A 25,830-nucleotide genomic window follows, 5' to 3' on the forward strand; every position below is an offset into this window, starting at 1 on the left:
TAGTTCTAAGTTCTAGGGGACTGATGACCACAGCAGTTGAGTCCCATAGTGCTCAGAGCCATTTGAACCATTTTTGTTATGCACTGTGTGCTCTTTTATCCGGTTTACAGCATTTCATTTCGTTGTGGGAAGACGTTAGGCGAAGTTCTGTAAATATAGTTGCTAACTTCTTTTTGAACAGACGCCAAATGTCGTTTACGCTTTCACACAAAAAACTATGTTCTTCTCTAAGGTTTTGTAATTTACAGATGTGCATAGTATGCAGTTTAGAATTAGTCGGCATTTTTCTGTTGATTGCAGAATACCATATTGCTTCCACGCTGGATGATAAGGGGGTCGTGGAGGTTTTTCCAAATCGCTGGCCACTCATAGTTGGGGTATCTCTGTTCAACGAAATATATTTTCTTGTTTTCCCTTATTCTTTTACAATCATAATCTTCTGCTTTAGTATTCTCGAGGAGATGAAACTATGATCGACTAAAAGTTTTTAAAATGACAGGAACCATTAGGCATACGGTGAACGTCTATTGGTGGCTGGCAGGTGCTATTCCATTCAGCAGGTGGACCGTTAAGCCATTTCTCACAGCTTGCACATTTTGCACAGGTACAGCGTCCGGCAAAAAGACCACCTGTAGTTGCAGAGGTCGCTGCGTGGGTTGTGGTGGGGACACTGATGTGGAGGGGGTATCGATCGATACCGGTATACCTGCCATTCCCAACAGCCGCAATGAGGGTAGCGCAGTAAACGCTGCGCAGAAGCAAACGGGTTTCATCCATTGTGCGCATGACGTCAGAGAGGGACACTTTGCTCCCAGATTTTTAAATGTTGGAAGCTGTGTGATTTCGAGACTGTTGTGGTTTTCGCTTAGTTACTTTTGTGTAATGAATGAATGATTTGCAAATGAAAGTGTTTTGAGTGCGTGCAGGCAGTTCCAGGTTGTGCTGCTGTTGGTTGTAATTCTCACAAACGCACCACAAAAGGGACCAAAATAATGCTTCATGCTTTTCGTCGTGTTGCAAGTCTGCAGAAGATTTGGCTGTAAAAATGCTGTATAAAAGACGCTGTGAATGTTGCAAATGCTAGAATATGCTCTCGTCATTTCAAATAAACTAATTATGTTAGAGACTTGCGTTCGGACCGTTAAATTTACCGCGTCAACGAGTGCTTAAGGTTGATGTATTTCCGTCGTGCAATTTGCCTTGTAATAGTAGCGACAGTGATTGCACACCACTTGCAACATAACGTGAGGTGCAGAGAAGAAGCAAAAAGACTTTAGAAGAAGTTTCACTACAGAAGAAGAGTTCTGATAAATGCACATCTACAGTTGAAGCTGTTTGTAATGATTCAAAGCCAGTTTGCCAAATTCCGTAGCAGCATTACAGAGGAGAAATGCTCATCTGAAAAACATGTGTATCAATTACGAGCACGTAATAAACATCTTCGAAGTTAGTTGTAGTAAACGAAACGACGTTTGCACCACAAATAAAGTAATAAAAACGCACTTGTGGCTCATGAAATTAATCGAATAGTCGGCAAAATATTTTCAGCCAGTTAACTCAGGAGTTTGCTACAGGGATCAAAACGAGTTCTATGGGTCAAAGAAGACATTTCCAAATCGATTACTTTGCGCATAGTTTCGCAGTAAAGCAACAATTTTCTCAGGGAAAATTTGGCTATCTTCTACCTGCAGTGTCAACCTTGCGTTTTTGGATAAACCAAAGTTTCAGTTTCCAACAAGGTATTTTGAAGCATGTTTTAGGTCTACCTCCACATTTACATGATTATCCTGCAATTCCCAATTAAGTGCCTGGCGGAGGGTTCACCGAACCACCTTTAAGTTACTTCTCTACCGTTCCACTCTCGAACAGCGCGCGGGGAAAACGAACAAATCTTTCCGTGCGAGCTCTGATTTCTCTTATTTTATTATGTGATCATTTCTCCCCATCTAGATGGGCGCCAACAAAATATATTCACACTCTGAGGAGAAAAATGGTGATTGAAATTTCGTGAGAAGGTCTGGCCGCAGCCGAAAACGCCTTTGTTTTAATGACTGCCACCCCAATTTGTGTCTCATTTCCGAGGCACTCTTTCCCCTATTTCTCGATAATACAAAACGAGCTGCCCTTCTTTGAGCTTTTTCGATTTCCCTCGCCAGTCCTATCTGATGCGGATCCCACACTACACAGCAGTCCTCCAGAAGAGGACAGACAAGCGAAGTGTAAACAGTCTCTTTAGTAAACCTGTTGCGTTTTCTAAGTGTTCTGCCAATAAATCGCAGTCTTTGGTTTGCTTTCCCCAAAACATTATCCATGCGATCGTTCCAATTTAAAGTATTTGTAATTTTAAGTCCTAAGTATTTAGATGAGTTTACGGCATTTAGATTTGTGTAATTTATCATATAACTGAAATTTTGCGCATTCTTATTAGTGCTCATGTGAATGACTTCAGACTTTTCATAAATTAGACTCAGTTGCCACCTTTTTTACCGTACAGATATCTAGTCTAAATCATTTTGCAATTTGTTTTGATCATCTGGTGACATAACATGACGTAAATGACAGTATCATCTGCAAACAATCAACGACTGCTCAGGCTGTCTCCTAAATGACTGATGTTGATCAGGAACAACCGAGGGCTTATAACACTTCCTTGTGGAACACCAGATATTACTTCTGTTTCACTCGATGACTTTCCATCAGTTATTACGAACTGTGACCTTTGTCGCAGGAAATCACGAATCCAATCACACAACTGAGACGACCCTCCATAGGCAAGCAACTTAATTAGAAGTCGCTTGTGAGGACCGGTGTCAAAAGCCTTCTGGAAATCTGAAAATATGGAATCAGTTTGATGTCTCATGTCGATAGCACTCATTACTTTGTGAAAATAAAGAGCAAGTTGTGCTTCACAAGAACGATATTTTCTGAATCCTTGTTAGTTTTCTTCGAGGTTAGATCAGCTAATTCAAATGCTTTCTACAAATAAGGCACCTGTATAATTTCTTGAGTGAAAACGACAGTGTCCAGATATTAGTTAAATCATTTTAGAGTTGTGATGAATAGAAAATGAAAATAAGCCTTATATAGATCTTATTTACTCGTTAACACTTTTCTCAGAGTCAACTTAGAAAACTGATTGTTCGTTTCGAACATCTACTTTGACAGAAAACTTCAAAAACAGACTATACTTTGCACTTTTTTTAAATTTGATAAGTGCTTGAATATTTTTAAAATCAGTAGTGTCTGTTTAAAAGCTGGAAAAGTCACTGAAAGTAGGAGTAACGTTCTAGCGATAGGAGAATAGCAATTTATATTTTATTACTTTAGTAGAAACTAAAATACACCACAAATACACCGATCGCATAAATGCACGGCCCATATCTTATAGCGCTGTTCCCAAGGCAGACACTGTTCCTTACTGACGTCAGAGCGTCAGCCAATAGCAGCATAGAACGTTTATTACCCAACCTCATTTTTCTATGGACCTTGGACGCAATGGCTTGGCTAGGTGACCATCGTGCGTTTATTATTCAGATGTTCAAATGTGTGTGAAGTCTTATGGGACTTAATTGCTAAGGTCATCAGTCCCTAAGCTTACACACTACTTAACCTAAATTATCCTAAGGACATACACACAGACCCATGCCCAAGGGAGGACTCGAACCTCCGACAGGACCAGCCGCACAGTCCATGACTGCAGCGCTTAGAGCGTTTATTGTGGATGAGTGTATTCGTAAGCGTGGTTCTGTGATAACTACCCAACGAGCATTTCGCATTCGGTTCGAACTTGGCCGACATGATTCTGTTCCTAATAGAAAAACTATTCGAGCTACTAGCCGACTTCGGACAGTAACAACACCAGAAAATTTTGTGCGTGTGAGAGCGTCCGTCCAGCAATCTCCAAAGTGTTCAGCACTTAATCATACAGCTGCCGTGGGATTGCCTGATAGGAGTGTAAGAAGAATCCCGTACAGAGATCTTCACATGTACCCATACAAAATCATGGTTATCCAAGAATTAACTGAGACAGATTTTGAAACTCGCTGAGCTGTGTGTGAGAAAGTTCTTCAGAACATTTCTCCTGGCGTTGTTATGATTGCTGACCTGTGTGGCCGAGCGGTTCTAGGTGCTTCAGTCTGGAACCGCGCGACCGCTACGGTCGCATGTTCGAATCCTGCCTCGGACATGGATGTGTGTGATGTCCTTAGGTTAGTTAGGTTTAAGTAGTTCTAAGTCTAGGAGACTGATGACCTTAGATGTTAAGTCCCATAGTGCTCAGAGCCATTTGAACCATTTGAGCTGTTATGCTTTCTTCTGATGAGGCCCACTTCCACTTTACAGGTACTGTAAATAAACAAACTTCCCGCGACTTGGAAGCAGAAAACCCTCATTAACTTCACCAACGACCACTTCACAGCCATTGCTGAATTTGGGGTCCATGAATAGAGAGAAGTCTAGTTCCTATAAGACGGAGCCACAGGTCACAATTCTCGGCATTCTCTAGAAATTTTGAGAGAGTTGTTTCCTATGTGTCTTCTCTCCTCACGAGAAGGCATCGCCTGGACTCCATGTGGGCTGCATATTTATGCGATGTATTTGCGGTATGTTTTAGTTTCTACTGAAATAATGAAATGTTTCTTGGGAGAGACTTAAAGGCTCAAGTGTACAAACATCGTCCCACAATCCTGCAAGCACTTAAGGAGGCAACCACCTAGGAAGTGACTGTTAATTACGGATAACTTCCGAGAAAGACTTCGTCGATGTGTCTATAATGGAGGACGCCATTTATCGGACATAATTTTTGAAATCAGCTAATGTAAAATAGTATACTATTTGTTGTTCACAAATAACAGTATTTTCTCTGTACCTCTGCTTGTTTGTAACTACTTTTTGAAATACAGTAGGTCTTTTTGCCGGTCCCTGTATAAGACTCGTTAACTTGTGGTTGACATCAGTGAGCGTCAATACTGCATTTCTTTTAGGGGGTGTTAGGTTCAAAAAATGGCTCTGAGCACTATGGGACTTAACATCTATGGTCATCAGTCCCCTAGAACTTAGAACTACTTAAACCTAACTAACCTAAGGACAGCACACGACACCCAGCCATCACGAGGCAGAGAAAATCCCTGACCCCGCCGGGAATCGAACCCGGGAACCCGGGCGTGGGAAGCGAGAACGCTACCGCACGACCACGAGATGCGGGCGGAGTGTTAGGGTGTCTAACTTCACGTCAAGAATTTGCCTTGGGTCACAAAGTTCCCAATCGCCGACAGGATACTTTTGGCTGCTTCTAAAGGTATAGGTAAAGCTTGTTCAACACAGGTACGTTTAAAAGCTGTGTATACATTGACAATGTTGTTTTTATGAAACTCATCGCTTTGCCTAAGAGTGTTTGCTTGTATAAATACTCGTATACTCGTTAGTAACTTTATGCAGCTTGTAGAATAGTATGCCTGATGTTACTCCTGAATTCAGTACTCAAATGTTTCAATTTGGATACTATTGTTAGGTGTCTTCGTGCATACGTATCCCTCTGCCTACGTTCGAGATAATGTATTTCTTTTTATTTAACTGAGTTCCAAGTGCAAGTTCATAACTTTTGACAATCTGCGGAGATTGCGTTACTTCATCTTCATTCGCAACTAGGGAGCCTACATCGTCTGCACAAGCGAAGCATATGATTTTCTCGTCATTTATGTGCAATACTTGTAGTTTTTGCGTGACTGTCGAGTCGACAGTTTTTGTTGCTATTGTGAATAAAGCCAGTGACATGACGCACCCTTGTCTTACGGCTGTATTGACCTCAGTAACTTTACTGAGCTGTCCGTTTATCATTATATGTGTTGTGCTGTGTCTTAATATTTTTTGTATAATCCGCATGGCCGGCCGGAGTGGCCGAGCGGTTAAAGGCGCTACAGTCTGGAACCGCACGACCGCTACGGTCGCAGGTTCGAATCCTGCCTCGGGTATGGATGTGTGTGATGTCCTTAGGTTAGTTAGGTTTAAGTAGTTCTAAGTTCTAGGGGACTTATGACCACAGCAGTTGAGTCCCATAGTGCTCAGAGCCATTTGAACCATTTTTTATAATCCGCATGATTCGTGCCGGGAATCCCATGACTTTCACGATTTTGAGAGAGTACTGCCTCCTTGACATGGTTGTATTTTGTAAGATTTCTTCCATCAGCTAGCTTACTTTCTGTCAATATTTTTCTATTCCCTCTGTTATTCTCACCCACGACATGATATTTTGATGGTTCTTCGCCACCTGTGGTATTCTGCATTTTCATCCGAATTTTAAAATATTTTCGCTCTGTCTTTCTGAATCCTTGTGTAATTCTCAATTACTCGTGCGTCCAGGGTATACACATCTCTAAGACAGTTAAAATAAAGCTCATTGGCCTTTTTATACCGGAAGCTTTTCCCTCATGAGTATTCAATCAACATTTTTCTTGTCTTGGGCTTTGCATACCGCAGTCACCATATACTATGGTGGAACTGTGTGGCGGGAATCTGCTTTCGCATTCCTTCCGTATGTTAGTAAATGCCACGTGACATTCCTCATCTTGTAGATGTGAGGTGTTCACTTTCCATACGCCCATAGCTCGGTGAATCTCTTGTTTTTGCTAATTAGCTGTGGCGATGTGCGCAGAATGATTAAAGAAACTAGTGAGCCATACCTCAGACTGGAGGAATGGTTCTTTAAATCGTCTAAAAGGTAAACTCTGTCCAGCCTGCTTGATGAATGACCGCAATAGGTGGAGCGAGGCGCTGCGTCTTAGGTATGTTCGTATGTATCGGTCGTCTGTATTCGGTGTACTACACGCTCCAGTTCTACAGATTTGTTGAAATTCGGTGCCTGATATCTTGGGCTGATAACGTAATCAAAGTCGCCTGTTAACATCATGTGATCCTGATGATTACTGAACACAGGAACGACCTCATAAAAAAAAAAATAAAAAAAAAAATCCGCTCAAGTGCGCCATACGGTGCGTAAACGTTACTGGAGCGGGATTTAATAACAGTTGCTGCAAGTCCTCTTCTATCTGCCAGTTTTTCATTTCTGTGACATGGATTTCTCACCTACGGGGGTGGACGTTACTTTATGAAGTGGCTGTCTAAACCCCTGTCGATGGCGAACCGTCTGTTAAATGGAAACTTTGAGATCAGCAGGGCTTTGTTCTCGAGATGAGCTCAAGCGCAAAAGCAGTTTTTCTTTCTTATGGCATTACTATATCTGTTCACTTTGTCATATTCCAGCACATTGAGTTGATCAGGGAGCAAGTGATGCTATCTGAGTATTTACTTGACGCGACATTTTGTCATAAAGAGTTTATGCAACAAGATGTTTATAATGAGACCTCTTTAGCTATTTACAAAGGTATATTAAGGGAGTAGCATTGACGTTTGCATATAACAAGCAGTAACAGTGATAAAGAACTTGGTAAATAAGTCACGTGACCTGCGAGAAGAACTGTGTTGACAACACACGCACATACTAATATTCTTCTAGGTGAATATAATATGAATAGTGAAACTGCGCATTTTCCATGACTGGAACTCTTTTGTTTCACTTGAACATGGATTTTCTTCTACATTTAACTTCTTGTCGACAGTGAGGATCGATTAGTCACCCTAGCTCCTGCTATGAACATTTTAACGTGTACTACATGCATGTTCTGACAATGTAATACACTGATCAGTTATTTATTTATTTACAGGATGGGTGACGGAACTCTGCAAGAAGGACACCAAAGTAAGTGTTTTGCAGCTTATAATCAATTTCACTATATTTATCCTTCTTTTGTAGTGATAAGCATCTCCCGAGAGTGTTAATAGCAATTTCGCTGATACAGGATGGTCAGAAACAGTCTGAAAGCCTTGTAAGAATGTTTAGAGGAGGTTAGGAGGTTGTATTGAGAAATAATTTTAAAAAATATACGATATGTTACGCACTACCAATGACATAAATATCTCACATTTGCGAAGATGATGAAATCAGAGATGGCGAGCGTACAGATAATCGCTTTATCTGTACTCAGTTCGTAATGCGTGTGTATGTAGCAGTGCACGCTTGTACGAGGCCTGTTCAGAAAGTAAGCTCCGATTGATTGCCAAATTGAAACCACAGTGAACATCAGAAATGTTTTACTTGTAACAATTAGCTACACCTTTCAGCTACTTCTCTACGTAGTCGCCGTTCTGACTTAGACTTTTGTCATAGCGCTGTACCAACTTTTCAATAGCCTCATCATAGAAGGCAGCCGCCAGTGCTTTCCGCCAATTCTCCACGCTGGCCTACACCTCGTTGTCTGTGTCAAAATGTTGTCTTCAAAGACAGCGGTTCATGTGACCAGAGATGAAACTCAGGGGGAGACAATTGCGGACTGTATTGTGGGTAATCTAACATTTCCATTTGAAAACGATGCAGGAGCATCTTCATTGACCCTGCAGAATGCGGCTGAGAATTGTCGTGAAGACGAAACAGCACGACAGTTATGTAATGTTAGCTGCATAGCTTCAGGCGAAATTTCTCACCAGGCCCTCGTACTTGGCGGCAGACACTATTTTCTAGGCACCTTTACGCACTCACTGCGAGCTCAGAAATGAGAAGAGGGACGTGATGCTAACTGGGGTTATACTAGAGACACTACCCAACACATCTGTGCAAAGCTTTATCGGATTTTCATAGTCGTTTCCATTTCGCGACCGATCGGAGCTTACTTTCTGAACGCCCCTCGTATTTAAAGGAAGCCTGTTAAAAAAAATTCCGCTAACAGATACTGTGGAATTAGTTCTGTACATAGGTCAAAAAGAGTTTCATGTAGTATCTCACGCAGTTTCGCCGCAAAAGATGCCGTTCCTGAAATTGGTATTACTTGTCATGTTATGCAAGTGCCAATCATATTATGGTGTGGACAGATTTGCTCGTAAAAGTAAAGAATACCTAGCATGAGGATGTACCTTCTAAAAACACCCAAGAAAATTGCTCCGCTTCATCCCTAGCATTGCAGACCTAGTAAAGACATTTCATTTTTGATATGGAGTCAAGAGTGATAAAAAAATCTAAATTTTGGTAGCTGCATCCCGAAGTATTCAGTTCCGTTGTGGCAGCACCCAAGTGCGGACGTGTTGGCTGACCTCGCTTTGCGTGTGCCAGCTAGTGCCTGCAGTTATGTGGAACTTTCTTGAGCGTTGATTTATTGTTTGTGTTATGGAGCCCGAGTTAAGAAAACAGACGATGCAGATCGCGTTCCCATGCAGGTTTCAGAAACCAAAAACGTTCAGAGTTGTTGGTTTTCTGTTCGATAATATTGGTCTGAAAGACAAAGAAGTTTTTGGATGCAATATGATTTTCCTGGGAACGCCGTTTACCTCAGAATGACTGACAATGAAATGTGCCCTTGTCATCACTACAACTGTTGATGATCCAACTACAAATTATTGTATCAGCAAAGTATGCAAAGTTAAGATTAGGTACACCAGATTAGTTCTACGGTCTGTCCGTATTTTCAGTTTGCCACTTAAAATCGAACTTACACGGATCAAACAGTGGCTTTCCTAACATGATACAGTGCGACAGATCTATGACGAAACATGGACTGGTCTTCAGCACGTTAATGTCGGCAATGGCGTTAAAAAATTTAAGATCGAATTGCCAAGGCACATTCCTTCATACATAATGGTCTACCGATTTAAAGCTCTTGCTGTTTATGATTGGCAGCTGCATACATACATGGTCTGTGACTCCTATGATTACCTTAAAACCACTTGTCCACATGTCAAACCTTTGCGTAAATGAAATGAAAAGTGTGTGTGGCTATGGCCTCCCGTCGGGTAGACTGGTCGCCCAGTGGAGGTCATTTTAGTTGATGCTACTCTGGCGACTTGCTCGTTGATGAGGATGAAATACTGATGAGGACAATACAACACCCATTCTCCGAGTGGAGAAAATCTCCGACCCGGCTGGGAATCCAATCCGTACCCCTCCATGGCATTCTGCTGCGCTGACTACTCTCAGCTATGGAGACCGACACCTTTCTGTAGAGAACATAATACCGTACATCCCGAATTTCAGAAGACAGGACAGCAACAGGTAGAGCAGGGCTGGCCATCGTGTGCCAAGCCGCACACGAGCCCGACGTGCGTGTCGCATGTGGGCCGACGGTCGCCCCGTCTCGGTTTTGCAAGTCTTTCTCGGAAACACACGGTCCAGTGCGACATTTCAGTTGGTATTGCGATGCTGCATTTTTTTTTTTTTTTTTTTGTTGATACGACTCTCTTCAATTTACCAGAATTGTGGAGTCAAAGCTGCTACCCTTCTCTATTTGTTCCTGGTATGAGCGACGATGACAGGTCCAGAGGCTGTTTGCACAAACAGAGGCAGTCCAGTGATCTACCGTCACAAGCCTTTAAAAATGAATGGGAGTAACAGAAGAGAGGGATGAGAATTCTCAATATATATTATGAAGTCGCATAATCGACGGGAGCTGCAAAATTTCCTACGAAACAAAATTATAATACCATGCAAAAGGAATTAAAGCTTTAGTTGATAATGAAATGGCAATAAACTACAACAATCGACAGACAGGATTCAGTGTTCTGTGCATCAAGAAGCAATTTATGCTAAGTTAGCGGGAATGGAGCACGTGAAGAAACTGATCATATGACTAGTAAAATTTATGGAGTCACACACATTATGCCATTGTCAGTGGCCACAATTTTCGATGGAACTAAACGAAGAATATGGAGACTTTATACAGGGCGCGTGCAAAAATTTAAAAGGACGTAGAGGATGCTCCACTGAACAATTTGAGGAAGGGAACCCGGGGACGGAGAAGCCAGCTTAAGGAGATAATAGGAATAAAATCTCATTGCTGTGTACCTTTTTTATTTACATTAGTTACAGTTAACTGCAAATACCATCATTAACAGAATGAACGTACTATTTGTACTGTATCTAACAAAATGTGCTGAAACTGACGTCCATCAGCCTCAATGCAAGCATGGCATCGGCGAACATGATTCTGACGCATCCTGACGAAGATCCCTGGTGTGTTTCAAATCACACGACAGGCAGTTACAATTTTGGCAACTAATGCCAACTCCGTATCCACTAGGATCTCATGCACAAGTGACTTTAGATATCCCCATAGGAAATAATCAAGGCGATTCAGGTCAGGTGACCTCGCAGGCCATGGTATAGGACCTACCCTTCCAATCCAGCGACCCGGAAATACAGGATTGAGATGGTTGAGGACGCCCACACTGGAGTTAGGCAGTGAACCGTCACATTGTATCCACATCCTCTCATGTACAACGAAAGGTACGTTCTCCAACAACTCAGGTAGAACTCTTTGCATAAACCTTCAGACGGCCGGGTAGAAGATATGGCTCGTCCTCCTTGTTTCCTTGCACGAAATAAAGAATGTACATGCAAAGAAAAAAGCACAGAACGTATAAACTTGTACGCGTGTTTGTTGTAAATAAGCTAGAAAATAGTAATGCTAGACAATGCGGTAGCCAAGTTTACTTGCATGTCTCCTTAAGCTGGCTTCACCGACCCCAGGTTCTCTACCTCAAACTATTCAGTGGAGCATCCTCTATGTCCTATTAAATTTTTGCACGCTCTTACGGAAACACCCTATATATTACTGCAAAGCACATTGGTCAAGCCAAGAAGCATGCCTGTAACGATTTTTCGATTTAAATCCCGCTGTTGTTGAATTGTTTAGGGAGAAAGGAATGCAGGAGCGAAAATTAGAACACCCGGAATGGATTGCAGATATCGATTTTAAGAAGACTTGACTCTATACTGCCCACAGTAAGACACTGCAATATAAGGGGCAACTTATTTCTGATTTTGTGGCGATGAATTTAAAAAGAAAGTCGCACTGTAGAAAGGAAAAATTCTGTTATAAGCAGTCCAGTTCCCTAAGCACACTGGCGTTAAGGAAAACAAGAGGTTTGAAGAATTCATTGTGGCCTTCAAAGAAGTACAAAGTAGTTTTCTAAACGTTTTGAGGACCTTGCCACAATCCTAGATCTGTTTTCGAGACGGTTGGCCATTTCAGATGAAATTATCTCTGTGCATGAGCAGATGTAACCGATTGATCTGCAGTGTAATTTACGTTTTAAAGAAAAATCCTTTTACGTAAAAACTGTCCAGTTTCTTCATTTCAAATCATATCTTCATGTGTACATTCGTCAGTAAAACATTTGAGCCCTGAAATGGAAAGGAGGGGGCTCAACCTTTGCGAAATAAAACGCTGTTACTCACAACAAGCAAGGCGTCGTAGTTCAAATTGACCAGTTAAAAAACTGACATGTTAAAAGCGCGTTTACTACATACCAGGAAGCTATGGACAGCAACCCTCCAACCGCCTCGCCGCGCAGGGTTAGGGCCCCCTCTTTCCCGTGTCAGTCACGATTATGTGGCAACCTGAGTGCGAAACTCTATGGAATTATATGTGTCTGCCTGTAGTTCGACAGCTTGTACTATAGAAAAATTATGTCTTCAGCGCGCCAAAAATAATTAAATAATGTGAAAATTTGCTTTCTTTGTGACCTATGTTGTTGAGAAATGTGAAATATAAAACTAAGTCGTAGGCAGTACGACTGCATTGCCATTTAAATGCAGCGCGTTCGCAGTTTTCTCCGGTTCCGCCCCCTCGCGCTCAGACAGCGGGCCCTGGCGATAGGGGAAATGTGAAGCCAGGCTCGCGATCCGAGCTCTTGGCCGCCCCTGAGCTACAGCAACATATTCGGAAACGCTTGCCGGCTCTCCAGTCGCGAGCGTAGACGTTCCCCAGCCGACGGGCGCGGCACAGCTCGAACCTCGCACTTGCAAATAACGTGATTGCAACAAACTGCTGGCTACCCAAGTAGGGAGTGCCAGTACACAGAATTGCGAACCCGCCATTCCAAGCAATACGACCAAAACTGCATGTGATGCATGGCCAAAACTACCATCAGAGACCAACGACTAGAAGTAACTGAGCTGCATCGAGTTCCACATAACTGTGATTTGACGTGTTCTAGTACTTCACTTGCAGCTCTTTTGGTGCTATACTCTGTTCGTCATTAGAATAAAACTGATGTAAACAAACACAAACTCGATGATGGTCAGAAGCCGTAGCACACGTACGCTGGCGTTATTACGCTTTTGGAAGTAGGTCCTACTTCTGTATTAGATATATTATTACTAAGTTACATTAAACGAAGCTTTAGGCTATTCTAATGTATTAACAGCCATCAACGTTTTTCTTAAGAACGCTTTAGCTATGATAGTTTTTATTTCAACAATCGTGTACAGTCGCAGTCTCTGTACTATTGCTATCTGACTGTCGCGCTGTTAATACGCAGTAGCCGGCCGGTGTGGCCGAGCGGTTCTAGGCGCTGCAGTCTGGAACCACGCGACCGCTACGGTCGCAGGTTCGAATCCTGCCTTGGGCATGGATGTGTGTGATGTCCTTAGGTTAGTTAGGTTTAAGTAGTTCTAATTTCTAGGGGACTGATGACCTCAGAAGTTAAGTCCCATAGTGCTCAGAGCCATCTGAACCAATACGCAGTATGAAAACGGCTGAGGCTTCTTCCTGTGGAACAAGCATGTGGAACACGGTTAAAAATCCCCAGAAATTTACATAAATTTACAGCAAAAAATCGGCTTTGAAGTTTTCAAGACAACGTATTTGATACAGTTGAAACACCACCGCGCGGTGGATGTTTAGCGGAATCGGTAGCGTAGCGGATAGCTGCTTTCACTGCAGCTGCTGGAGCGTTGGTTCAAATCTCGTCTCGGTCATACTTTTCTTCCGTTCAGTTAGAAATACCTACATCTCTTGATTGTAAAATTCATTGCTTGTTTTTGTGAATATGTGCGTCTCCTTTTGTCTAACTACAGGGTGTTTCAAAAATGACCGGTATATTTGAAACGGCAATAAAAACTAAACGAGCAGCGATAGAAATACACCGTTTGTTGCAATATGCTTGGGACAACAGTACATTTTCAGGCAGACAAACTTTCGAAATTACAGTAGTTACAATTTTCAACAACAGATGGCGCTGCGGTCTTGGAAACTCTATTGTACGATATTTTCCACATATCCACCATGCGTAGCAATAATATGGCGTAGTCTCTGAATGAAATTACCCGAAACCTTTGACAACGTGTCTGGCGGAATGGCTTCACATGCAGATGAGATGTACTGCTTCAGCTGTTCAATTGTTTCTGGATTCTGGCGGTACACCTGGTCTTTCAAGTGTCCCCACAGAAAGAAGTCACAGGGGTTCATGTCTGGCGAATAGGGAGGCCAATCCACGCCGCCTCCTGTATGTTTCGGATAGCCCAAAGCAATCACACGATCATCGAAATATTCATTCAGGAAATTAAAGACGTCGGCCGTGCGATGTGGCCGGGCACCATCTTGCATAAACCACGAGGTGTTCGCAGTGTCGTCTAAGGCAGTTTGTACCGCCACAAATTCACGAAGAATGTCCAGATAGCGTGATGCAGTAATCGTTTCGGATCTGAAAAATGGGCCAATGATTCCTTTGGAAGAAATGGCGGCCCAGACCAGTACTTTTTGAGGATGCAGGGACGACGGGACTGCAACATGGGGCTTTTCGGTTCCCCATATGCACCAGTTCTGTTTATTGACGAAGCCGTCCAGGTAAAAATAAGCTTCGTCAGTAAACCAAATGCTGCCCACATGCATATCGCCGTCATCAATCCTGTGCACTATATCGTTAGCGAATGTCTCTCGTGCAGCAATGGTAGCGGCGCTGAGGGGTTGCCGCGTTTGAATTTTGTATGGATAGAGGTGTAAACTCTGGCGCATGAGACGATACGTGGACGTTGGCGTCATTTGGACCGCAGCTGCAACACGGCGAACGGAAACCCGAGGCCGCTGTTGGATCACCTGCTGCACTAGCTGCGCGTTGCCCTCTGTGGTTGCCGTACGCTGTCGCCCTACCTTTCCAGCACGTTCATCCGTCACGTTCCAAGTCCGTTGAAATTTTTCAAACAGATCCTTAATTGTATCGCTTTTCGGTCCTTTGGTTACATTAAACCTCCGTTGAAAACTTCGTCTTGTTGCAACAACACTGTGTTCTAGGCGGTGGAATTCCAACACCAGAAAAATCCTCTGTTCTAAGGAATAAACCATGTTGTCTACAGCACACTTGCACGTTGTGAACAGCACACGCTTACAGCAGAAAGACGACGTACAGAATGGCGCACCCACAGACTGCGTTGTCTTCTCTATCTTTCACATCACTTGCAGCGCCATCTGTTGTTGAAAATTGTAACTACTGTAATTTCGAAAGTTTGTCCGCCTGAAAATGTACTGTTGTCCCAAGCATATTGCAACAAACGGTGTATTTCTATCGCTGCTCGTTTAGTTTTTATTGCCGTTTCAAATATACCGGTCATTTTTGAAACACCCTGTACATATTGCACGCGAAATTCCTGTTTTCGTTTCAAATATAAATTCTTAGTTATCGACATTTTATGAAAGATTGTTAATAAACGTAGCTTATATTAAGAAAACATAACAATTTAGTTTTTAGGGCAAAAATGAAAAACCAAATACTCTTTATTTGGACTATGTCTATTGTTTTATACCATAGATGTAGTCTCACACGAACCACAGTGATAGTGTAAAAACACGAAAAACAATCATCTTCACAGTATCGATATCACCATACAAGTGCTGGGTTTTTACATTTGCGACAGTACCATTACAATATGCACACACTAGAACTGATCTGCAGCCAAGTTAAGGTTTTGACCCGAGAAATAACAAGACTGGCGGCTGCCAGACGTACTGGAACTAACCACACGCAGCTTTTTCATATGTCACTGTCGAACGCTGATGGGATATGGAACGGCATGTCATGAAAGAAGAGCAGAAAATCCGGCGCCTGGGTGGCATCGTGGATTCTGTTTTTGATCGACTCGTTATCAGCGTAGAGATGACAGTTCCAGAACTGAAATCTAGTTCTCAGGTTCGGATAAGGAAGGAGCTAAGAGATTACCAGACGACTGACTAATTAACGCCTTCAGTGGCTTCAGTGAATCCCTGCAGTATGCTTTTGCATCACACATAGCTCGTTCAGAAAAATTACCGTGCGTCTAAGTTAGGAATTTGTATCACCCTTGTTTGTAATTAGAATATTATGTTAAGTGGCAACGAGAGCATTTTATGCTTTCCGTCTGGTCATCTAAAAAGCGTGAGGTAGTTCTCGAGTTTTGCCGAATATCATTTCATTCTGTTTAAAATTAAATGACACTTGAAGCTGTATTGTTTCTTTGCTCGTCCCTTTTTATGTCTAAAGTGCAACTGCTCACATCGTTGCAGGTTAGTTGGAGCAGCTGGCTGGCCAGTACTGTCCAAGTTTAATGCGTCGGTAAAGCCGTTGTCCCGCATTATCGCTCAGTCTATGTGCGTGTAACACAGCATAAAACGTATCCTTGTGATCGTACTTGACTGTACTGAACACAGCTTAGCTTCCGCTCCTCGTGAAACGAAATCCAATGAGATTCGATCAAACGCGGAAGAATACGTGTCGTAACGTTTGCAGCAGTTTTATTCTCATGATAAACAGAGTATAGAAACTTCTTTCATCAACGAATAAGCCGAAGATGGGAATAAAACTACCAATGATCGCGTGGAAGGAAATGTCACTGACAGGGAAATCCGCAACCAAAATCTGCAAAACCGAAATGCGATAATGAAATTCAGTATTTAGAGAAAAAATTGCAGCGGGCGAGGAAAGTAGTGGCGTAAAGGATACCGAGGAAGACAACAGATACACTGCCCACACTGGAGATGCCCGAAAGATTACCCCTAAGCCGCTTACATTGACGTAGCAATGCTTCAGGAGGTAGCTATGGTGCTCATATGGAGGTAGCAATGCTTCAAGAGCGACGAGGATTGTCGAAATCTTTTCGAGGCTCACGAGAAAGACAGGCTGTGCACGTACGTCACAGCACGTGACATTGCAGGTCTTGCGAGTGCCAGCAGCCGCCTAGGGCGGGGAGCGAGTATCTACACTCCTGGAAATTGAAATAAGAACACCGTGAATTCATTGTCCCAGGAAGGGGAAACTTTATTGACACATTCCTGGGGTCAGATACATCACATGATCACACTGACAGAACCACAGGCACATAGACACAGGCAACAGAGCATGCACAATGTCGGCACTAGTACAGTGTATATCCACCTTTCGCAGCAATGCAGGCTGCTATTCTCCCATGGAGACGATCCTAGAGATGCTGGATGTAGTCCTGTGGAACGGCTTGCCATGCCATTTCCACCTGGCGCCTCAGTTGGACCAGCGTTCGTGCTGGACGTGCAGACCGCGTGAGACGACGCTTCATCCAGTCCCAAACATGCTCAATGGGGGACAGATCCGGAGATCTTGCTGGCCAGGGTAGTTGACTTACACCTTCTAGAGCACGTTGGGTGGCACGGGATACATGCGGACGTGCATTGTCCTGTTGGAGCAGCAAGTTCCCTTGCCGGTCTAGGAATGGTAGAACCATGGGTTCGATGACGGTTTGGATGTACCGTGCACTATTCAGTGTCCCCTCGACGATCACCAGTGGTGTACCACCAGTGTAGGAGATCGCTCCCCACACCATGATGCCGGGTGTTGGCCCTGTGTGCCTCGGTCGTATGCAGTCCTGATTGTGGCGCTCACCTGCACGGCGCCAAACACGCATACGACCATCATTGGCACCAAGGCAGAAGCGACTTTCATCGCTGAAGACGACACGTCTCCATTCGTCCCTCCATTCACGCCTGTCGCGACACCACTGGAGGCGGGCTGCACGATGTTGGGGCGTGAGCGGAAGACGGCCTAACGGTGTGCGGGACCGTAGCCCAGCTTCATGAGGACGGTTGCGAATGGTCCTCGCCGATAGCCCAGGAGCAACAGTGTCCCTAATTTGCTGGGAAGTGGCGGTGCGGTCCCCTACGGCACTGCGTAGGATCCTACGGTCTTGGCGTGCATCCGTGCGTCGCTGCGGTCCGGTCCCAGGTCGACGGGCACGTGCACCTTCCGCCGACCACTGGCGACAACATCGATGTACTGTGGAGACCTCACGCCCCACGTGTTGAGCAATTCGGCGGTACGTCCACCCGGCCTCCCGCATGCCCACTATACGCCCTCGCTCAAAGTCCGTCAACTGCACATACGGTTCGCGTCCACGCTGTCGCGGCATGCTACCAGTGTTAAAGACTGCGATGGAGCTCCGTATGCCACGGCAAACTGGCTGACACTGACGGCGGCGGTGCACAAATGCTGCGCAGCTAGCGCCATTCGACGGCCAACACCGCGGTTCCTGGTGTGTCCGCTGTGCCGTGCGTGTGATCATTGCTTGTACAGCCCTCTCGCAGTGTCCGGAGCAAGTATGGTGGGTCTGACACACCGGTGTCAATGTGTTCTTTTTTCCATTTCCAGGAGTGTATTTCAGTCGAGTTTAATAATTCTCGACTGCTCGTTTAAATGCATATAAGCTGTTGACAGCACAAGAGAAATTTAAGATCTTTAGTGCGTACCTTTCCAGCTACATATTGATTTCCCGTTGGCCCTGCTCGGAGCCGACCCTTCGCCATGTGTGGCGGACAAGTCGACTAGCGTGATGTCAGAAGTTCTTTGCAGGGCCCGTATATCTCGTTGGCCTCGAATCCATTGTTATGGCGTCATTCTTAATACCGTCATTGAGTGTGGAATTTTAATCGACAAAGGAAATAGCATATACATCAAAAACGATACTGAGAAGTAGCAGAGGAGTCATGGCACCACTTAGCGATCTGCATTTGGTCAACATATTGCTCCGGCAGGTACCAATGGTAAACGTGGCTATAGGGAATTGTTTAACGAGGGAGTTGTGAACCTTTCAACAGATGTCAGATCCAACATAATTCTGCCCCGGCTGCGGGGCAAATAACCTTCGTGGCCGCATATAGGCGGCCGCGTGGACACCTCCAGGAGGCGGACGCCGACGCGCTGTTGACGTTTGGGGGAAGGACCTTCATTGCGAGTGACTTCAATGCGAAGCACCCGGAATGGAACTCCCGCCTCACGAACGTCAGTGGCCGCCGACTTCTTCGCGCTGCATCTTCCCGGCCAGAGGGCGGTCCGACGTGCTCGACATCGCCGTCATCAAAGGCATCGGGCACCACACGATCGCCACCACGCGGTGTGCGATGTCGTCCGACCACCTGCCGGTGGTCTACGAGATCGACATCGCTGGAGCCACGCTCCCGCCACGTCGGCAGACGTACCGGCGCCTGGACTGCGATCGATTTCAGGACAATGTCCTGGCATCACTGGCGGAATCACCTGACCCCGCGGCAGTGGGGGCGGATGCAGCCCTTCAATTCTTCACCCGCCAGCTGCTGCAAGCAGCGGACGCGGCCTCCCCTCCCCCTCCACAGGGTACCAGGGACTTCTCCCGTAACCTGCCGCCTCCCATCCGGGACGCAATACGGGAGAAGAACCGCCTCTTCCGGGAGTGGCAGCTCACCTGCCAACCCGCGACGAAACGGCGCCTCAACCGCATGCGGAGAGACATCAAAGCGGCGGCTGATGCGCACAGGAACAACGTCTGGACGGACTTCGTCGCCTCCCTCAACCCTGAGGACGGCAGCGCGTGGCGGACTGTGAAGTCCTTTCTACGCAGAAGGCACCGCGTCCCGCCTCTGCTCGTCGGACAAGACGTCGTCTGCAGCCCGGACGGCAAGGCAGGCGCCCTGGCGAACCACTTCGAGCTGTCATTCACCCCGGTGGATGACAACGTAGACGAAGAACACCTCCACCGGGTTGAAGAGCAGCTCCCTGTGTTCCTGGAAGCCAGGGACGACGCGGACGAGATCGACCCCATCTCCGACGAAGAGGTGGGCGCGCAGATAATGGCGTTCAACACCAGGAAGGCTGGCGGTGCTGACGGCGTCACCAACCATCTGCTGAAGAGCCTGCCGGCGGGTGCACACCCGTTCCTGGTGGGCATCTTCAATCAGGTCCTTCGCTCTGGGATCTACCCCTCTGTATGGAAACATGCAGAGGTGGTGGCCATCCCCAATGTGAACAAGGACCCACGGGACGCCGCCAATTATAGGCCCATCAGTCTGCTGCCGGCATTCTCGAAGGTGTTCGAGCGCCTGTACGCCAGACGACTGCTCCGCCACGTGACAGCGGAAGGCATCATACCCGACGAGCAGTTCGGCTTTAGGAGGGGCCATTCCACGGTACACCAGCTGATGCGGCTGGTAGAAGAAGCCATGCGCGCCCTGGAGACTCGGGAATACCTTGGGGCGGTGTTCCTGGACGTCTCCAGGGCATTCGATTCCGTGTGGCACGACGGCCTCGTGTACAAACTTTTCGTGCACGGGGTACCGACGTCGCACGGAGTCCTCCTCCGTTCATACCTAGCCGAGCGGTCCTTCCATGTCAGGCTGGACGACGGGACATCCACCCATCGACACATCCGTGCTGGAGTGCCGCAGGGGTCCGTCCTTGGGCCCCTACTGTACTCCCTATACACCGCCGACGTTCCGCGCGTGACGCCGGTGAAGTTGGCGCTATATGAAGGCGGTCGAGATGCGCCGTCTTCTCCAACGAGGTTGTGAGGCCCTTGGCGCCTGGTCGACCAAGTGGCGCCTCAAGCAAAACGCGGCGAAGAGTCAGGCGGTGGTGTTCACGAGACGACCACTGCCGCCCGATCTTCCGCCAGTCACCATCATGGGCAGCCCCGTCCCATGGAGCAAGACTGGCCGCTACCTGGGTGTCACATTGGACCACAAGCTGACATGGAAGCCGCACATCGAGGACGTCAGGGGCAGAGCAATAGGGCGCCTACGCGTCCTGTGCCCTCTGCTCAATCCCTCGTCTGCGCTGCCGCCTCACCACGGCATCACGCTGTATCTGGCGCTGGTACGTCCAGTGCTGGAATACGCGGCTGTGGTGTGGGGCAAGCGGCCGAAACACACATCAGCAAGCTGCAGAGGGTGCAGAACAGAGTGCTCAAGCTCGCTCTGCGCCTGCCGAGGTTATACTCGACCGCTCGGCTACACGAGCAAACCGGAATTCCCCTCCTCCGCGACCGCTTCAAGCAATCGGCGCGGACATTCTATGAGCGGACCGAACGGTCCGAAAACCGGTTCATCAGAGATCTGGGCCACCCTGCGCACCACAGGCCAGCAACACGTTGGCCTGCCCTGCTGCGGGAGTGAAAACTTCCGCAACAGAGACAGGACATCCCCAGCCAGGAAAACCTAGAGGACAATCCATGAAGAGAGGCAGTCCTCCCGAAACGTAAGGTTTTTGCAGGAATAGCAGTAGACTGCTTAGCCTGCTCCTGCACGGGTCAGGGCAGACCCGTAAGGTAGAATAGTGGAGTGGAGTGGAGCCGCTCCGTTTTTCGTCCGCTGCGGCTCTGGATGTTCCCTCTGCGGTCCGCGCCCACCAGTCCCACTTCTGGGTGTTCCATCTTCGGTCTGGTGCGCCTGGCAGTCCATCAGGGGCTCGTTTTCCATCTCCATGTCCCTGGTTCTTCTGTTGCAGCTGGCCCCGTTGCTCCTTTAACAATTCCAGAGCCGGATCCCAGGCTCTGCTTAGCTGGTACCCTGTGTCACGGTTCATAAGATCTTCAGCCATTTTAATTTCTATCGATTCTCTTATAACACTCTCCCAAAATCTGGGTGTTTGTGCTAGAATCTTGGTATCCTCATACTTCATGGCATGATCTAGTTCTAGACAGTGTTCAGCAATGGCTGACTTAGTCACCTGTCTTAATCTAGTGTGCCTCTGATGTTCTTTGCACCGTTGGGATCTAGCTTGGCGTTCCGCATTACCCTCCTGAACCCACCGATTCCATATTCTGCTAACAGTCATTGGATCTAGACCAACGCGAGTAGCAATGTCGCGATACGATAAACCGCAATCGCGATAGGCTACAATCCGACCTTTATCAAAGTCGAAAACGTGATGTTACGCGTCTCTCATCCTTACACGAGGCACCACAACAACGTTTCGCCAGGCAACTCAGGTCAGCTGCTGTTTGTGTACGAGAAATCGGTTGGAAACTTTCCTCATGTCAGCAAGTCGTAGGTGTCACCACCGGCGCCAACCTTGTGTGAATGCTCTGAAAAGCTAATCATTTGCATATCACAGCATCTTCTTCCTGTCGGTTAAATTTCGCGTCTGTAGCTCGTCATCTTCGTGGTGTAGCAATTTTAATGGCCAGTAGTGGATTTCCATCTTATTGGTAACAATAACACTAACGTCGTCAATGTTGTCGTCACACACCATTTTTGTATTGAAGATCTGCAACTGTTGTAATGTCGTGTGCAACTTCAAAAGTAGCGGCTCGACTGTACTAGCATGTGAAGTCATGGACAGTGGACATCCTTTCCGGACTGTTTGAGTTACAGAACAGGAGCCGTTAGCTGTGCGTTGATTTTGATTATAGACTGAGTGCCACCTATACAGTTTTGTACAGGAGTTGGACAAAAGTAAGAAGACACGGCGAGAAATGCATGCTTGAACATAAATACAGGTACTAGAAAAGCCTGCAGGGTGCGCTGTGGTATTTGACCACGAACGGCACCTGTCCTGTATCTTCAATACGTTTCAAGTGTCAGTCGTGGCCACAACAGAGTTCTGTGTGGTTGCGAGTGCATTATATAAGAAATAAGTGAATTCGAACGTGTGATAAATTGTTGGTGATCGTGGGGTGGGTACTTCTGCAACCAAGGTAGCCGAAGCGTTTGGTGTTCCAAGACGCATAGTATCGAGGATTTATATCCCATACAAGGAAAGGGCAAAAACATCCTCCGTTAAGTCACAAAGCGGAGAAAAGTGTGTTTTCAGTGATCACTGAAGAGCAAGGTGACGAAAAATAAGAGGACGGGAGCAGCAAAAGGCACTGTAGAATTGAATGTCGCACTCGCTAACCCTGTCAGTAGCTACCACAAAAACACGAAGGGAGCTTCATAAGCTGAGAATTTCACGGCGAGCTGGAAATTTAAAACCAGTTATCACTGATCCGATTGTCTGTGACAGAAAAACGTGGTGCTGAAGCCATAAAACCTGGACTATGGAGCAATGGAAGAATGTCATTTAGTCGGATGAGGCTTGTTCCACACTGTTTCTAACTTCTGGCCGAGTTTACATCTCAAGAGTGAAACACATCGGGCGTTCGGTGATGATTTTGGACAGCCATATCGAGGTATTCCATGGTTACTCTGCAAAGTCGCATAATGGATTGTGATCAGGTCCATCCCATGATTTAATAAACTGTCGTTCTTCGAGGACCACAGTCATATAGACTGTTTAGAAAGAAATTTCCACCATTTGAATGTTAATTGTTCATTTATTTTACACAATCATAATTTCGTCTTTGTAGCCATTCTTAAGTGCATATTGAAATGTTAAAATATATTTGATCTGTCTGGACATCTCATGTTTTTTCGACGGCGAATGTGTAAAATAGCTGAAAAATTAATCGTCAAATGGCGGAAATTTCATTACAAAACCCATAGTACAACATTTGCTCCCCAATGAGGATGTTATGTTTCAAGACGACAGGGCACCTGTTCACACAGCTTCCATCACCCAGGAATGGTCTTGCGAGCACGAGGATGAATTGTCGAATCCTCCCTAACCACCAGTCACCAGATCTGAACGTTATTGAGCTTTTGTGGTCTACTGTGGTGAGAAGGCTGCGTGATTGCTATCCACTCTTTCCTGAGCTTGCCACTATTTCGCAGTAAGTTTCCCTTGAAAACCATACAGGCCCTGTATTTATCCTTTCAGAGACGACTGGCGGCTGTTTAGAATACCAACGGTTTTCCTACACCGCACTGGGCATGGTAGTGTGTTATATCTGTGGCGTTCTCAAATATTTCTCCAATCCCCCTATCAGTTGCGTGAACTGCTCATTGAAATGCATTTTTTGCATTGTGCTGAGCAAGAAATAGCGATTATTAAAGTCTAGAAATACAATGGCAATGCGGTTTTTGCAGATCCAAGTTAAATATACAATGTCCCTACAATCATACAAAATATTCATCACTGTCTTCCTGTAACTACACAGCCTTGATATGCTCGATTTCTGTTCACGAGAATGGGCTTTAGTCTGTTGTTTATCATAAGCGTTAGAATTTTAAAATCTGCATTGAGAAGAGTAATAGGCTGGAAATCCTGCAACATTTTCCTTTGTGGTTATTCGCAATCAGGACAACCACATCTACGGTAAAACGAAGTGGAAAGGACGTACTTGACAACATTTCATTCTACATGTTAGTAAGCTTGTGGATAATCACATCCCAAAATTTTTCATAAAATTCAATCGGCAGGCCATCAGGACTTCGATCATCGTAGCCTCATATAATAATCTCTAAAAGTCCGGAATTGTCAATCTGATTTACTGTAGTTGTGACATTGTGCATGAAGTCATCTTTAGCCGTCTCACCTATGGTCGATTCGGAGTAGAGGTGGGTGTAGTACTAAAATGGTTCAAATGGCTCTGAGCACTATGGGACTCAACTGCTGTGGCCATCAGTCCCCTAGAACTTAGAACTACTTAAACCTAACTAACCTAAGGACATCACACACACCCGTGCCCGAGGCAGGATTCGAACCTGCGACCGTAGCAGCAGTGCGGCTCCGGACTGGAGCGCCTAGAACCGCACGGCCACCGCGGCCGGCGGTGTAGTACTAGACAACATAGTTTTTCTATATTCCGTTGCTCAGCAAAATCTTTGCAATGTTCGTCTCTAAGAGTGTTTTGACGATCTTCTGTCTGCCTCATTAATTTCTCTAAGAATATGGCGTGTCGATGCGCGTTCGTGCTCGATATCATTAGTGTTGTGTGCACGTACTCGCTTTCCGTCCAGAAACTCCCGAATCACAACAGTGTGATCTTGGCTTTGAAGCGTTTCACCGTAAGGATGCTGTCTGTGAGCTTTGCCGGTTTGTTAATCAACTCGCTCAGCCAGGTAAAGTACGAGATTCCAACGAGTTCCGTCTCCAGCAAGCTTTGTTGCGAGTTTATTGCATAATGGAGTTTCGTATTTGGGGTTTGGCATACAGGGTACACCACATTACGCTCTCGAGATACCTCGAGAGCGTCCGAAGGCGTTTCACAGATCAATTGCTTCAGTTCATCATCATCTAGCAGTGATACTGTTATGAATCTTGTCGTCAGTTGTTATGATGACAAGCGGCCAATGCTAAATAGAAACATATATTGCAGGTTTGGCAGTGAAGTCGGTAAGGAGTTGGCTGCATAGTCTGTATCTGCAACGACTGAAATAATTAGTAGTCGTTGGTAAAAAATAATATATATTATATATGTGAGTGCAGGCGAATTTCATATACGAAGTCTTCGCGACCGACGATATCCCGACACTTCGCCTGAAGATGATGGAGACGCATTCCATCGAAACGTTGCTACGAGACGACGACGCTACTCGGCTGACAACCAGCGAAGACTTCATATATAATATATATTGTACTTAATTTGTGTTGCAGGTTTCTTCATATGCTGCATACATATAATTACAAACATATCTAGAGAGGCATTACTTATGCCATACATGACTAAGCGCCTTGTTAGAGGTTGCTTCCTATCATCCGAAGGCTATGATACATTCCTAGTTGACGTCCCGAGCAAGAGTGGACGAGAGCTCGCTAGATACTTGTCAGAAGCCGCGGAGCGGCGCTAGTCGCGACTCGCGGGTCCAGCGATATATATTACGGACCGCGGTCGATATCTGCAACCCCTAACATGTGTGGTATCGAACGTTGATACCACAG

At 45.7% G+C, this 25,830-nt stretch overlaps 1 protein-coding gene across 1 annotated transcript in view; it reads left to right on the forward strand.

Annotated features, from left to right (window-relative positions):
- LOC126471588 (protein shisa-like-2B) overlaps positions 1-25,830 on the forward strand; it is a 343,291-nt gene that overhangs the window by 222,848 nt on the left and 94,613 nt on the right. The window contains exon 2 of the mRNA XM_050099824.1: positions 7,719-7,753. Coding sequence (XP_049955781.1) covers positions 7,720-7,753 — 34 coding nt within the window. The 5' untranslated portion in view covers position 7,719. The remainder of the gene's footprint in view (positions 1-7,718; positions 7,754-25,830) is intronic.

Source organism: Schistocerca serialis, chromosome 3 (assembly GCF_023864345.2).
Source record: "Schistocerca serialis cubense isolate TAMUIC-IGC-003099 chromosome 3, iqSchSeri2.2, whole genome shotgun sequence".
In the NCBI taxonomy this organism is placed as follows: Eukaryota; Metazoa; Arthropoda; class Insecta; order Orthoptera; family Acrididae; genus Schistocerca; species Schistocerca serialis.